General features: G+C 34.4%; 1 protein-coding gene across 1 annotated transcript in view; it reads left to right on the plus strand.

Annotated features, from left to right (window-relative positions):
* Window positions 1–26: 26 nt before the first annotated feature.
* CEP290 (centrosomal protein 290) overlaps window positions 27–14,947 on the plus strand; it is a 97,299-nt gene continuing 82,378 nt past the window's right edge. Inside the window, exons 1-10 of the mRNA XM_079936196.1 lie at window positions 27–882; window positions 1,034–1,111; window positions 2,096–2,165; window positions 2,531–2,577; window positions 4,271–4,414; window positions 8,579–8,632; window positions 9,376–9,525; window positions 9,919–10,101; window positions 10,740–10,829; window positions 14,154–14,276. Coding sequence (XP_079792322.1) covers window positions 781–882; window positions 1,034–1,111; window positions 2,096–2,165; window positions 2,531–2,577; window positions 4,271–4,414; window positions 8,579–8,632; window positions 9,376–9,525; window positions 9,919–10,101; window positions 10,740–10,829; window positions 14,154–14,276 — 1,041 coding nt within the window. The 5' untranslated portion in view covers window positions 27–780. The remainder of the gene's footprint in view (window positions 883–1,033; window positions 1,112–2,095; window positions 2,166–2,530; window positions 2,578–4,270; window positions 4,415–8,578; window positions 8,633–9,375; window positions 9,526–9,918; window positions 10,102–10,739; window positions 10,830–14,153; window positions 14,277–14,947) is intronic.

Raw genomic sequence — 14,947 nt, forward strand, 5'->3', positions numbered from 1 at the left:
GTAGGCGACACTTGCATCCGGGCTCTTGTTCCGGCCTTGGCTAGGTGGGAAATGCGTCGCTTAGCAGCCGCTGCCGCTATTACTCGCTAGAGATCAGTTGGCGGTATCCAGTGTCCGATTGGAACCGCGCTGGAGAGCCGTCAGGCGTGGCGGCGGGGCTCGGCTGGGTGGGTGCGGTAGCTGAGGGGCCGCCGCTGGATGCCAGGTTTGGTTTAGGTGGGTGGATCCTGGAGAGCGCGGACAGAGAGTTCTTCCCGCAAAGGTTCTTTAAGCCTAACGGCCCAAATAAACAACAGCCCCTTAGTCTTTGATTTGCAGTCCATCTGCCTTACCCTCGCTTCAGCCCTGGTTTCTTCGGCCCAGCTGCACTCATTTCAATCGTTTACTTTCTCGCTTTTTTTTTTTTCCCCTCTTAATCCTAGCTCCTGTCTCTCAGAATCAGTGGTCAATTTCAGCCTTCCAAGCATCGCACGCTTTGGTGGTAAGGGGGCGTGGAGGAAGGGGGCACAGAATCCTAGTTCTAGCTTACATTAGTTTAACCATGGAAGCCGTCATAATTTAGCCGATAAAATATCTGATGATTTGTCGCAACTGCTGTAATTTTGATCAAGGCTATTTTACCCACATATCTGTTATACAGTTAAGGAGCCATACCTCTTTGCTAACATCGTGGAGAGTTGTAATAGCGTAATCTGTAAAAACAGTAATGCTGTTTACCTTGAAAATGCTAATACCCACTTGTATTGTTACAGAAAGTAAAGCACAGTGAAAGAATTCAAGATGCCACCTAATATAAACTGGAAAGAAATAAGAAAAGTTGACCCAGATGAGTTACCTCGTCAAGAAGAATTGGCAGATAATTTATTGATTTCCTTATCTAAGGTACTTAATTGATAAATAATGCATAGATATATACATACAACTATGATAGTCTAAGTTGTCCCTGAAATCACTGAATGGTACAACTGGAAGATTTCTTGTATTTTGCTTAAGGGTTATAAAATATGAAATAGTTGCTTTTCTCTTTACTTAGGTGGAAGTAAATGAGCTAAAAAGTGAAAGTCAAGAAAATATGATACACCTTTTCAGAATTACTCAGTCTCTAATGAAGGTTTGTATACAGTAGGTTTTAATAATAGCTTTGACTATTAGAGAAAGTGTAAGAATCTTTTCTTAGATAATTTAATCTCTGTGAAAGTACTTTGTAAAATCTAAATGACCACTAAAAAATGAGATATCTTCAAATGTCAACTGAGAATTTTAGGTGAAAAACATTACTAGTTTCTGCTCTAAAGTTCCTAAAAGAGTGTGTAGGGGAAACAGAATGGTTATGTTTAAAAAAGCATAGGGAGGTCCTATGTTAATTATGTTACAGCTTGTTACAGTAGCTGACTACTGTTGGGATTTGTTAGGAGGGGAAGAGATTTAGGTGTGAGAAGACTGTAAAGGTGAAAGACTGATGAATAGTTTTAGGTAAGTGGAGGGCAGTGGTAAAGTGTTAAGGAGATTCTAGAGCTGGAGGTTACTATAAATAAAAACTGGGAATAGAAAGTATGCATGTTCTTTACATTTAAGGAGACAAGTGCAGAAAGTTTATAATAGCAGGTTGTAGAGGAAACAATGTTGGGTATAGTTTAGAATAGGCTGTCTAGGGCCTTTAAAGACGTATTTTATGATATCAGCAATTAGCAGCCATTAAAGGTTTTTGATCTCTAATTGGTAGATACAAAAATATGCCTTAAGAGGGTTAAACTTATGAAGGAAGTTAGACAAAATTATGGACTAGAATAATGAAAATTAGAATAGAATAAAAGAGATAGTTGAAAACATTACGAAGAGAAAAGTTGCAATACTAGATGTAAGACTTGAGGGAAAAGAGGAATAAAAGATATTTCAAACTCTTAGGAATCTAGAAATTACAGCCTTAAGAAAATCATCTATTCATTCAATAAATGTTTGCTGAATCTCTCCTTGTGCCAGGCATTGCAGGCAGTAAGTACTGGGATAGCAAATACAAAACAAAATTCTTATTTTCAGTGCTTACATTCTAGTGTAAAGGCATACTGAAATAGCTTTTTTTATTCTTAACGTTTAGATGAAAGCTCAAGAAGTAGAGCTAGCTTTGGAAGAAGTTGAAAAAGCTGGAGAAGAACAAGCAAAATTTGGTAAATGCCTTGGGGAAAAGATTATTATGGTGTTAAATAGTGGATTTCATTTATTCACTAAGCAGTGAAGAATTAGCTTTAATATATTGGGTTGACCAAAAAGTAAGATCTTATGGACAAATCCAAACAAACTTTCTGGCCAACCCAATATTTTATAAAATGTGTATACTCGGTTTATTTTGAAATATTTTTCTAGAATTCCTATTTCATGGATCAGGTACAAAATAGTTATTTTCTTATGTTACCTTATCATTACAACCATGATGGAATCTTTAAAAATTAATTTTATTATTTTATTGAAAATTATTGAAAAGTTTGTTTTGAGATAAATCTGACCAATTGAAATATTTATCTTTTTTTAATAGAAAATCAATTAAAAACTAAAGTAATGAAACTGGAAAATGAACTGGAGGTATGTTCTTTTGTATTCCTTAGGGTGTAATCATTGTAAATATTATTTTCGATTATTATTTTTAAATTTTTTCATTGTAATTAGCTGGAAAAAGTCACTGGAATGATATTGTGTTTATAATTGTTCAGTATATATTTTACGCGCCTATTTATGTATCTTAAATTCTGCTAAGGATTGCACATCCAATTGTGAACAAAATAAAAACATTGAATAACCTCATGGAGCTTGTAGTACAGAGAAATATACAGAGAGATTACTATAACTGAGGTGGAATGAGGCATGTTGGAATTTGAGGAACAGTGACAGAAGGGTATAGGAGAAGAGGTAGCTTTTGAGAAAGCCAAGAGCCAAAATGTGAATGTATTGTTAAGGAACTGAATACATTGAGATTACTGAGACTGTGGGAAAGAATGTGATACAAATGGATTAGCCCTTATAAGGAGGAAGGACCTTTTTCCTTGGTAAAAGGGAGGAAGGAAGAATGGATATGAACAGAAGCTTTTGATGTTTGTAGGTTTAGTGCCTGAAATTTGAGAGGATGGAGAAGTCATCTGCTAAAAATAAGAGTGAAAGGTGTGTGGTCAAATTTTAAAGAAGTCAGATAAAACCAGAAATATAGTGGGGAATGAACTGGAGATTTCAGGATCTGGAGTCAGATAGTTTACATTCAAACCCTGGTTTTTTAGCATGTTAACTCTGCGAATTTAGATGGTTTATTTTCTATTCCCTGTCGTATATCCAGCTTCTAGGGAAATACCAGTCATTCTCAATAAATACTTGTTAAGTGAGTTATGAAGTAAGGTCGATTCTGTGTTAGTGTTTAGCAAGGCAACTACTACAGAATAGAAGGATAGGACAGTTGGAGATGTTGGTAAGAAAGTGCTTTTTGAAGGAGGTTAAGAGTAAGAAAAGTTTAGTTAAGGTAGAAGAGTAACAGAACTGTATGCTAGGGAGATGAATGTGAGACAGATTAGATGACTAAAGGATTTTTGATGTTTTGACTATGACCTAAAGTAACAGGAAAATGAAGCAAAATGTATTTAGTCTGCTGCAAAATTTTAAAGATAATCTAATTTTGGGTGTTCAATATGGTAGCACTAGCTACATGTGGCCATTAGCATTTAAATTAATTAAAGTTAAGAATTCAGTTCTTTAGTTTCACTAGCCACATTTCAAGTGCTCAGTAGACACATGTAGATAGTGGCTACTGTATTGGGCAGTGTAGAGAACATTTCCTTTATCCTAACACTGGTCTAAATAGTCAGTGGTATGAGGGAAAGGACAGGTTAAGAGCACCGTGGCTCAGTGGCTAGGGTGGAGGCTCTGGTGATTTGTAGCCTGGTTTCAGAGCTCTGATACTCAGGGGAAGCCTAGATAGTTCATCTCAAGGATCATTGTATGCCTTTGCACTTTACCCTGGTGTCTGTGGCTCAGCGGCTATAACAAAGCCTGAGTGATTGACTGTTAATTCTTCATACTCTGGATGGCTCAGGAAGAGCTTAAGGGGTTGTCAGCCTGTGAACTAAAGCTTAAATATGCTTAATTTAAAAAATTGTTTTTAAGCAACATGATTTTAAACATCTCGTGCTGATTATGAAAAAATTTAAAGTCAAGATAATTATTTTTGTTGTTGATTCATTTGAATCTCCAGATATAATGGAATTAATTTATACTTTGGGTTTATTACTTTAAGATGGCACAGCACTCTGCAGGTGGACGTGACACTCGCTTTTTACGTGATGAAATTCGCCAACTTGAAAAGCAATTGGAACAAAAAGATAGAGAATTGGAGGACATGGAAAAAGAGTTAGAGAAAGAAAAGAAAGTTAATGAGCAAGTAAGGCACAGTTTTTTAATGACTCTTAACTGTTCAAGTTACCAAAAAAACACCACCTGTTTATGCTTTTTATAATTATTACTGACAGTTTCAATTTTTATGTTTTATGTTATTTGTGGGAATTGATGTATGCTTATTGATAAGGTTTTATATAACAGTTCATGTTGTCATCATGTCTTTAAAATGTAATGGATCAGGTACATCTAGTGAATGAATATGACCTAGAGATTAATTCTTTATACATGGAGGTAACTTTTTCTCCGGGTGTTAGAATTCTTCACATAAAGTTGATGATTTGATCTGGAATATTGGTATGAAGAAATTAATAGGCATTCAGAAACAATTGATTTGGGCTTCGCTGATGGCACAATGGTTAAGAATCCGCCTGCCAATACAGAGGACACAGGTTCGAGCCCTGGTCCGGGAAGATCCCACATGTCGCAGAGCAACTAAGCCCATGCACCATGACTATTGAGCCTGCGCTCTAGAGCGTGTGAGCCACACTACTGAGTCCGCTTGCTACAACTGTTGAAGCCCGTGCCCTAGAGCCCATGCTCCACAACAAGAGAAGCCACCACAATGAGAAGACTGTGCACCGCAATGAAGAGTAGCTCCCGCTCGCTGCAACTAGAGAAAGCCTGTGCACAGCAATGAAGACCCAATGCAGCCAAACATAAATAAATAAAATTTTTAAAATTTTTTGATTTTCTTATTTTTCATAATATATTTTGGGAAAAAAGATATTTATTTGTATCTATATTAGTAGTAGACTTAGAAATTAATCTTTTAGTGATGTATTCAATAATAAGTTTTTTATTTTCAGGTGTACCTCGCTTTATGTAATACGTAGATTCTTAAAAAGTGTTAATCTCACCATTTTGTAAATCAATTCATATTTTAAACCATGACATGTCATCTTTTATACAAGCATAATTTATTATTACCTCTTACGTTATACTTGTTATTTACAAAATAACTCATGCAATGTTCACTTAAATTTAGTTTGAGGAAAAAATTATTTTTTTGCTGATAAGATTGTATTTCCTGTCAGAAAATAGTATGCTTTCTTTTTTTGCCTCAGCTGTCAGTGAACTTAGTACAAAATCTGGTGCCTACATGTATTAACTGTCCCATCCCTGGTGCCCAGAAGCTTTTTCTACCTTTGTGTCCTTTATAAGGTCAATATTGTATCACATCCTGATAATCTCATTTTGTCCATTGTTCTCTTGGAAATAGATGGTTATAAATTTTAAGTAAATGACATTGATTATGAGGTAACATTGCTATTTAAAAAGAATTCATCATAGACTGATTTGTAAGGAAAAGCATCCCCATTCTTGATATATCTATTTTATTATATAGTTTGGAAGTCACGTAAAAGTGAGCCATCTGTACAGTTTTTGCGGTGGAAAAAGTATGGATTGATGCCACCTGAAGGTTAGGAATAAGCTCTTAGAGGATTATGTGTTTAGTTGACTCAGTGAAACATAACAGATCTATAGATTTCTTAATCATGAAGGGTCCAACCTATGCTATACAGTAATAGAATTGCTTAGGGAGGTGGCCGTGTATGTGTTTTTCTGGGCTATTGTTCTTTTGTCTAGCCCATATATTAGTCAACTTCTCACCATTGATACCACACACTGTTAGCTAATCAGAACCACCATGTCTATTCATATCTTAGACTACTATCTTCATTCATAGGCACACACACAGACAACTTGAATATATGGCTTATGTACCTTTCCAGCTGCTAGATTTCTTGAAGTAGAATATGGATATGAGTTGCTTTAGCAATTTCTTCTTTGCCCTTAACCAGTCATTCAGTTTTACTGAGTACTTATAGCATGCCAGAGACTGTGCTAAATACTGAGGATACAGTGGGCAACACTATTCTGCTTCTCAACGTTATTCACTGTCAATAACAAAGGTAACATAAGATAATATGATAGTCTGGGGATACATAAGGATATAAGAATACTCTGGAGTACTCTGGAGGGGTATACCTGAGTCAGTCTTGAGGTTCAAGAAATGATCTGTAAACTGAGACCTGAAATAAGAGTTAGCCTGGAAGAGGGAATGAGATGTAGGTGGTGGTTAAGGAAAAGGCATTCTGGGTAGAAAACACAGTGTTTACTAAGACCTAGAGGTAAGAGATAGCATGGTTTATTCAGGGAACTACAGTTATTCATTCTGGCTGGAATTATAGGTAAAAATAGCTAGTGTAGAGTCCTTACTATGTGCCAGATACTTTATATGCATTAATTCATTATTCCTCATTTGATACTTATATGAGAGAGGTGACATTTCCCCCAGGCTACAGATGAAGAAACAGACACAGAAAGGGTAGGTAATTGCCCATGGTTACACAACTAATAAATGATAAAGCCAGGATTTGATCCAGATTTACTCAAATTCTGTGCTCTTATCTGCTGTGCTACCCTACCTTTCCAGCTTTAACATTTATGATCCTCTAGAGAGATAAGCAAAGGCCAGTACCTGAGGAATTTGGTCCTTTTTCCAAAAAGGAGCCAATGAAGGATTTTGAACTCAGGGATATCATGATCAGATCGGTACTTTGCAAGTTTACCCTCCTTTGTGGAGAGTGGATTGAAGGGGGCCAAGACTAGTAAGGAGACATTTGTGCTAAGTCAGTGTGACGATGGACTAATTAGTGACTGAGGAGGATTAGGGACATAGACATGTTTGAGGGATGTAGATGTAATTGGATATGATGAATGATTGGTTGTTGGTGAAGAGGGAGGAATGGGTAGTCCACCTAATTTTCTGGGTTGGGCCACTGGATAGGTAGATAGCGCCATTCACTTAGAAGTGACACAAGGGGAGTTTAGAAGGCTTATGATTATTATTTGTTTTGTACATGTTGAGTTTGAGGTCCCTGTGGGCATATTCAGAAAGGATATCTGGATAAGAAACTCAGAGATACCGGATAGATGATAAGAATTTGTGGGTCATCAGCATAGATACTGAAGCAATAGAAGTGATTGTAAGGCAGATGTCTAGGTATAGAAATGTCTAATGCAAGAGGAAGTGGTGCTTCAAGGAATAGACCAAGAAAGGACAAATATCAAGAGTATGATGTTTCAAAACCAAGGAAAAGGAGCATCAGTAGTATTAAATGCTTTAGCCTTAAGTTCCTGACATGTCTCTTCTTGTTAAAATTTTCCAATTCAAAACAGGATGGGACTGTTTCTTAACTCCCAGATGATAATAATAATAATGGTAAAATTCTAAGATTCGTATAGCACATTGCATTTTATTATGAAGTTTCTTTAAACTTTTTTTTGAAAACTTTATCTTCATAAAGATGGTAAGAAAAACAGTAAACACATAGTCTTCATATAGATTCACCTGTTAACACTGTGCCACATATGCTTTATCTTTGTACACACAGACTTATTCTCCTCCCCTCCCCTCCCCTCCTTTCTTTTTTGCTGAGACATCAGAGTTAATTGCAGATATCATGATACTTCATACTTAAATATTGCAAATATCATGATATTTCATTCTTAAATATTTCAGTGTGTTTCCACTGAAAGGAAGTAGTTATATTTCCTTTATAACTATATAAGTAGTTATATTTTCCAATATAACTACTTATATAATTAGCATACTCAGGAATGTAATATCAATTCAGTACTGTTGTCTAATATGTAGTCCATAATCAGATTTCCTCTATTGGCCCAATAATGTCCTTTTAGTCTCCCCACCCAATATCCAAGCATCCATGCTTCTTTTTAACCATTATGTTCTACTGCTTTGTATTTCTAAGTAATTTAATGCTCACTGAGAGCAAAGAGTATTCTAGCTCTGGTAATAGAACTGCAAAATAATGAAGATCTTGGTTGGAAGACTACTCATTATTAGGTTTTACGCTGGGGGAAGAGGGTAATGTTTTGTTTTCTGTATCCTTTGGTTAGAGGTTTTTGTTTTTTGTTTTATAATTTTTTAAACTCAACCTGCTTCATCCTTCCTAATCCTTAGTTAGTTAGTTTTCAAAATTTTGGCGTATTATTCATGTCTTGGGTCGACATGAAATCCTCAGTAGTTAAACATTCTCTGTGTTATTGGAAAGGAACTGAAAACCTGGCATTACATAGAACTACTGCTGAATTTTATCTTATTTGTTTTTTGCTGTTTTAGTTGGCTCTTCGAAATGAGGAGGCAGAAAATGAAAACAGCAAATTAAGGAGAGAGGTTGGTAAAAAATTTTAGTAGTTGTGGTGGTTCAACAAAGATACTTATTAAAAAAGTGTTCATAAATTAATTCTGTAACCAGAACTGGAATCGTCTAAATAATTGATGTTTTCAAACCATGTTTTATGATATGACTTTGTCTTAGGGAAATAGAAAATAAGTTGAAAGGTGAAGCCGTTAAGTACTACATTCATCTCTTAGGTCTATGTGGGTAAATCTTGCTTTGTTTTTTAAGCTGTTCTTTGCTAGTTTGCTAACTGAATATATGACTGGATTTCTCCCTTTTTCCTCTTACTTTATCTGGCATTCTTTTAAAACTTTTGTTTCTTATTAAATATTACAAATTCTGATTATTATTTGGTTCTTCTGAGCCAAATAATGTTTGTACATTGTTTATCCTGATAGTGCTTGTCTTTTTAACATAATCAAAATATTTTTTTGTTTTGGTTGGTAATTAATATTCTTGCTTTCTTTGATTATCCAAAATAATATCTCATTCTCCTAAAAATTTTTTTTCTTTAATTTCTAATTATTATATTTAATTATATATTGCCTTTCTTATTTCTAATTACCTTTTTCCTGTCCTCTTCTGGAGAACAAACGTCTAAAGAAAAAGGTGAGGCTTTAAGGGTGGTGAAACCTTGGAATTTTAAAGATGTGTTTTGAGATCACTATTCAGAGGGTGAAATTTTGTTTCTTTGGATAGTTTTTTTAATAGAATACTGTGTTTGATCTGCCTTCAGAATGAACAGCTTCGTCAGGATATTATTGACTATCAAAAACAAATAGATTCGCAAAAAGAAACCCTTTCATCAAGAAGAGAAGACAGTGACTACCGGTCACAATTGTCTAAAAAAAACTATGAACTTGTCCAATATCTAGATGAAATTCAGGTAAAATGGATAGAAGTCATTTCAAAGCAATGATCTTTATAAAGCTTTAATTTCATTATATATAAAATTAGTATTTAGCCCTACATTTCAATATATTTAGTATAAATCTGCAACTATGTATTTGTAAAACATGAAATAAATTGCATCTTTGAAGTTGCAAATCTTGCAAATTCATTCTTGTTATATGCCTATCTTGGGCATTGTTTAAGAACTAAGATACTTACTTACACTTTTCTTGATATTTAATTTGGTTTAATTGACCAATAGCAATTGATACTAAATATCTATGAAGAATTCTGTTTTCTCCAGCAGACACGTATGACTCCATTTAGTATTAATTTAAATTTTAGTTTCTTAAATTGTTTTTAACTGTAGCATCTTTACCTTTCTTAGACTTTAACAGAAGCTAACGAGAAACTTGAACTTCAGAATCAAGAAATGAGAAAAAATCTAGAAGAGTCTGTACAGGAAATGGAGAAGATGACTGATGAATATAATAGGATGAAAGCTATTGTGCATCAGACAGATAATATAATGGACCAGTTAAAAAAAGAAAATGATCATTACCAGCTTCAAGTAAGAATTCTTGTTTGACTTATTTGGGCAAACTTCATATTGCCTCATTACTATTTATTTGAAACTAGAAAGTACTTTTAACTTTCTAGGGTATGAATTTTTGTCTTATGCTCTAGTATGTCATCTTATACTGTAATATGTTGCCATGGTAATTATTTGTCTCTATGTGTTTCTCTAGTCCCCTTACATATACCTTGTAATTACTGCCATATAGAGTATATGGGTGATACCTGAATGAATATGTAGATAACAATCCTGCAAATTTTCTGCTAAAGCCTCTTAGAAGTCCTGTGGACCATCAAGCTTAATTTTATACCTTAAAATAAATACACTCTAAATATCATAGAAACCAATATATTGTTTACTACTTACATGGGATTAAACTTGTTTAAAAAATAGAGTAATACTTAAAAATACAATTCTCTAATGACAAAAAATAATTATACAACTGTAAAGATGCACAAACAATTAAAGGTCACCTTAACTACAGAACTGCTCCCATAATGAATATGCATTTGTAATGTATATGTATATATGTGCATGTGTATGCTTATCATGTGTGTAAATATTCATATACAACAAATACATGTATAGTACACTAATTTGCAACAGTTCTTGAAATAGTTGTTGCCTTTTAGGTGCAGGAGCTTACAAATCTTCTGAAAGCAAAAAATGAAGAAGATGATCCAATCATGGCAGCTGTCAACGCAAAAGTAGAAGAATGGAAGGTGCTTTTTTCAATTGCTATAATAGCTTGTTCATTTTCATTTTAGATTTCAGTTTTTTAGTCTTAATTTTCTTTAAAGTTCTTGTACTAGTTAATGACATTTTTATTAGGCATTTTAAAAAGTGTATTAGATGTTTTAGCTGGAAAACTCTAAGAACCGTGTGTAGACCTCTAGCTTATCTGTTGTTGAATGAGCTCTTCTACATCAATGAGTTAAATTTAAAATTTTTAGTTTTCTGATAGAAATCTAAGTCTAAAATATAATATGTCATCTAAAATAGATAATTATAAATAAAATTTAAATGTTTTCATGTAAACCATAGGTACCTTGTATATATTAGTTATATAGTTCCAGGTTTAATTTTAGTTTTTCTGACTCTCCTTCCATGTTAGATTAATCAAGCTATTGGCATTCAGTGGAAATGGGAGTAAGGAAGTGGATCAGGAATGGAAGTAAGGGAAGGGATCTTTCAGAATCACCTGAGAAGTCTTTTCAAAAGTCTGTTGCTCCTCACCACTCTCTAACTCCAACCACAACCCCAAGCCTTACCATATCAGAAGTTAGGATTGTGATGATTATATATTTTGAAAAAAGTCTGAAATGATTCTGAATAAATCTAATTTTAAAAGCTATCACTTTTATAGTCATTGTTTCTAACAAGGTTCACATAAATCTTGTTGGCTATTTGAAATTATCATGTGGGAATCTCAGCTAACCTATATTTTAAACAAGAGCAGTAGCAGTGGAAATGAAGTTTATAGAATCAATCAGAGGTCAATAAACTTTCTGTAAAAGGTCAGGGAGTAAATATTTTAGAATATTTGGTTTCTGGTGTATCTATTCAACTCTGCTATTATAATATGAAGGCAGCCATAGACAATACATAAATAAATGAGCAAGGCTGTTTTCCCAATGAAACTTTACAGAAGCAGGCAGCAGGCCAAATTTGACCTATGAGCCATAGTTTACCAACCCCAGGAAAAAAAGAGTTGTTTTTAATCGTTTAATTTTGGGAGAGAGATGTTAGCAAATGTATTCTTCTGCACTTCATTTTTACTTAGTATCTTTTACTTAGTTTATAGCAGTATGTATGGTATTACTTTGTTCTTTTTAATGTAATTTTTCTTTGTAGTTATGTATGTTATTGATTCCCTATTATGTGGCGTTTAGGAGGTTTCCAATATTTGCTATTAGAAACAATGTTTTAATGAATATCCTTGTATATTTATTTTGAAAATGTGTATCTGTAGAATAAATGCTACAAGTGTAATTGTGATATATATTGCAAATATATTCCTCTAGTTGGTCACTTGTCTTTTGGCTTTATGGTGTTTTTTACTATGATTTTTTTTTTTTTTTTTTTTTTTTGTGGTACGCGGGCCTCTCACTGTTGTGGCCTCTCCCGTTGCGGAGCACAGGCTCCGGACGTGCAGGCTCAGCGGCCATGGCTCAAGGGCTCAGCCACTCCGTGGCATGCGGGATCTTCCCGGACCGGGCCACAAACTCGTGTCCCCTGCATCGGCAGGCGGACTCTCAACCACTGCACCACCAGCGAAGCCCCTGAAGTATTTTTTTTATATTGCATAAATTTAATGTTTTTCATGGCTTTTGGCCTTTGTATCATAGTTAGAAAGGATTCTGAGTATAAAATTATTTTCTCATATTTTCTCTAGTATCTTCTAGTTTCATCTTTTACATGTAAATCTTTGAAGCATATATTATTTATTTTGGTATGAAGAGTGAGATATGGGTGCAACCGAGCTACTCTGTTGTCTAAACATCATTTATTGAACATTTCATTTTTCTCCTACTAAAATACACTTCCATTTTTATTACATACAAAACTGTTGAATTTGAATTTATTTTGGGACTCTCTTCTTTATATTGATTGATCTGTTTTCTAATCATGTACACTTTTTTTTTTTTTTTTTTTTGGCGGTACGCGGGACTCTCACTGCTGTGGCCTCTCCCGTTGCGGAGCACAGGCTCCGGACGCGCAGGCTCGGTGGCCATGGCTCACGGGCCTAGCCGCTCCGCGGCATGTGGGATCCTCCCAGACTGGGGCATGAACCTGTGTCCCCTGCATCGGCAGGCGGACTCTCAACCACTGCGCCACCAGGGAAGCCCCACCAATTATTAAAAATAATTGTTTTAATTATTATGCTTAAATATTTGAAAAAGCTGTTCCCATTATTTATGTTTTTTAGATTCTTATAAATGTGCTTTTTAAATACAAATTTTAGAAATAGTTCTTTAAAATATTTTAGTTATTTTATTGGGTATATATTAAATTTATAAATTAATTTATAGATTGATTTTGATATTTGGTCCTAGCAAAGAACACAAGGTACCTTTCATTTTTTTAAAATTGAGGTAAAATTGACATAACATGATACTAGTTTCAGGTATACAGTGTAATGATTCGATGTTTGTATGTATTGCAAAATGATTACCCCAGTAAGTTCAGTTAACATCTGTAACCACACATAGTTACAATTTTTTTTTTCTGGTAATGAGAACTTTGAAGATCCACTCTCTTAGCTATTTTCAAATATGCAGTACAGTATTAAAAAATGATGATTAGGGGCTTCCCTGCTGGCACAGTGGTTGAGAGTCCGCCTGCCGATGCAGGGGACACAGGTTCGTGCCCCGGTCCGGGAAGATCCCACATGCCACGGAGCGGCTGGGCCTGTGAGCCTCGGCCGCTGAGCCTGTGCATCCGGAGCCTGTGCTCCACAACGGGAGAGGCCACAGCAGTGAGAGTCCCGCGTACCGCAAAAAAAAAAAAAAAAAAAATGATGATTAGAGACCATGAAGTGGATGGCAATGCCTTAACCATATGCATGTTGTCAAGCCTGAGGCCCTCTTCCATTCTTGTCCAGAGGAATGCTAGCCTTTTCCTTTCATGCAACATAACAAGATACCTTTTATTCATTCAAGATATTTTATGCTTCTTAGTGTCATTTTAATGTTTTCTTCATAAAAGATTAGTTGTACAAAACCTTTTGTAATTGCAGGGAGTTATTTATAGCTTAGTGTTCTAGGAATGGGTTTTGGAAACTAGAAATTGTTTAAAAGATTGAATTTCTTAAAAAGCAAAAAATACAGTGTATATTTTTGAATCATTTCTTATTTGAATTTCAGGTTGTATGCACAAAAGAACAGTGGTCATTCCAATAGTTGCTATTTTCTCACTTCAAAGAATTTTATTTCCTGTATTTTCTCTAAATCTGCTAATGGTATATATTAAAATATTTACCATAAATGAGGAATGGTTTATTAATTTTGCTCTTATGTAACAGATTCTATTTTGTTTATTTCTAGTTAATTTTGTCTTCTAAAGATGATGAAATTATTGAGTACCAGCAAATGTTACATAACCTGAGGGAGAAACTGAAAAATGCCCAGCTTGATGCCGATAAAAGTAATATTATGGCTCTACAACAGGTAAAACTTTCTCAAAATTTGGTTTATCAACAAGGTTTATTAAAGTTGGTGATGAAACTCTAAATTATGTCTTATTTATTTCCTGTGCCTAATCTAGTCACTTGCACTTTTGGGTATATAATAAAGTCTTTTGAAGTTTCTTACACCGTCCAGTCCCAAGAAAAAATTAGAATTAAGTTTAGAGTTAGGGATAAAATTATTTTATGTATTTTTCTCTATTGATGCAGATAATACATTTATTGTTTTGCTTGGGAATTATTTAATAAGAAACTTTAAAAACTTTTAGAAATTTTAAAAATATCTTAATTCTCTGTTACTAAAGTCTATTGTGTTGTGTTTTAGTGCTGAAATATCCTGTACAATGTGAAATAAGCTAAAGTATGGCTATAATTTGTACTGTATAAAATTTTTGTTTTTATTGATAGTACAAATATATTCATATAGAAAGAAGTTACACTTGCATCAGCTGTGCTCTCTAGTCATAGTCCAAAAGAAAGAAGGAAATTTGGAAAGTATTTGGAGAATAAGGACGATCGCAAGGGACAAGATTTTTGAATGAAGTACTGCAGGGGTGAAAGCTAAGTTGAGTAAAGGAAAAAGCACAAGGTAAAACACAAACATAAAATGGTAAAAAGATAGAATTGGATGATGAGGAAAAGTAACACAAAAGG

This window comes from Stenella coeruleoalba (assembly GCF_951394435.1).
Source record: "Stenella coeruleoalba genome assembly, chromosome: 11".
NCBI classification, from domain to species: Eukaryota; Metazoa; Chordata; class Mammalia; order Artiodactyla; family Delphinidae; genus Stenella; species Stenella coeruleoalba.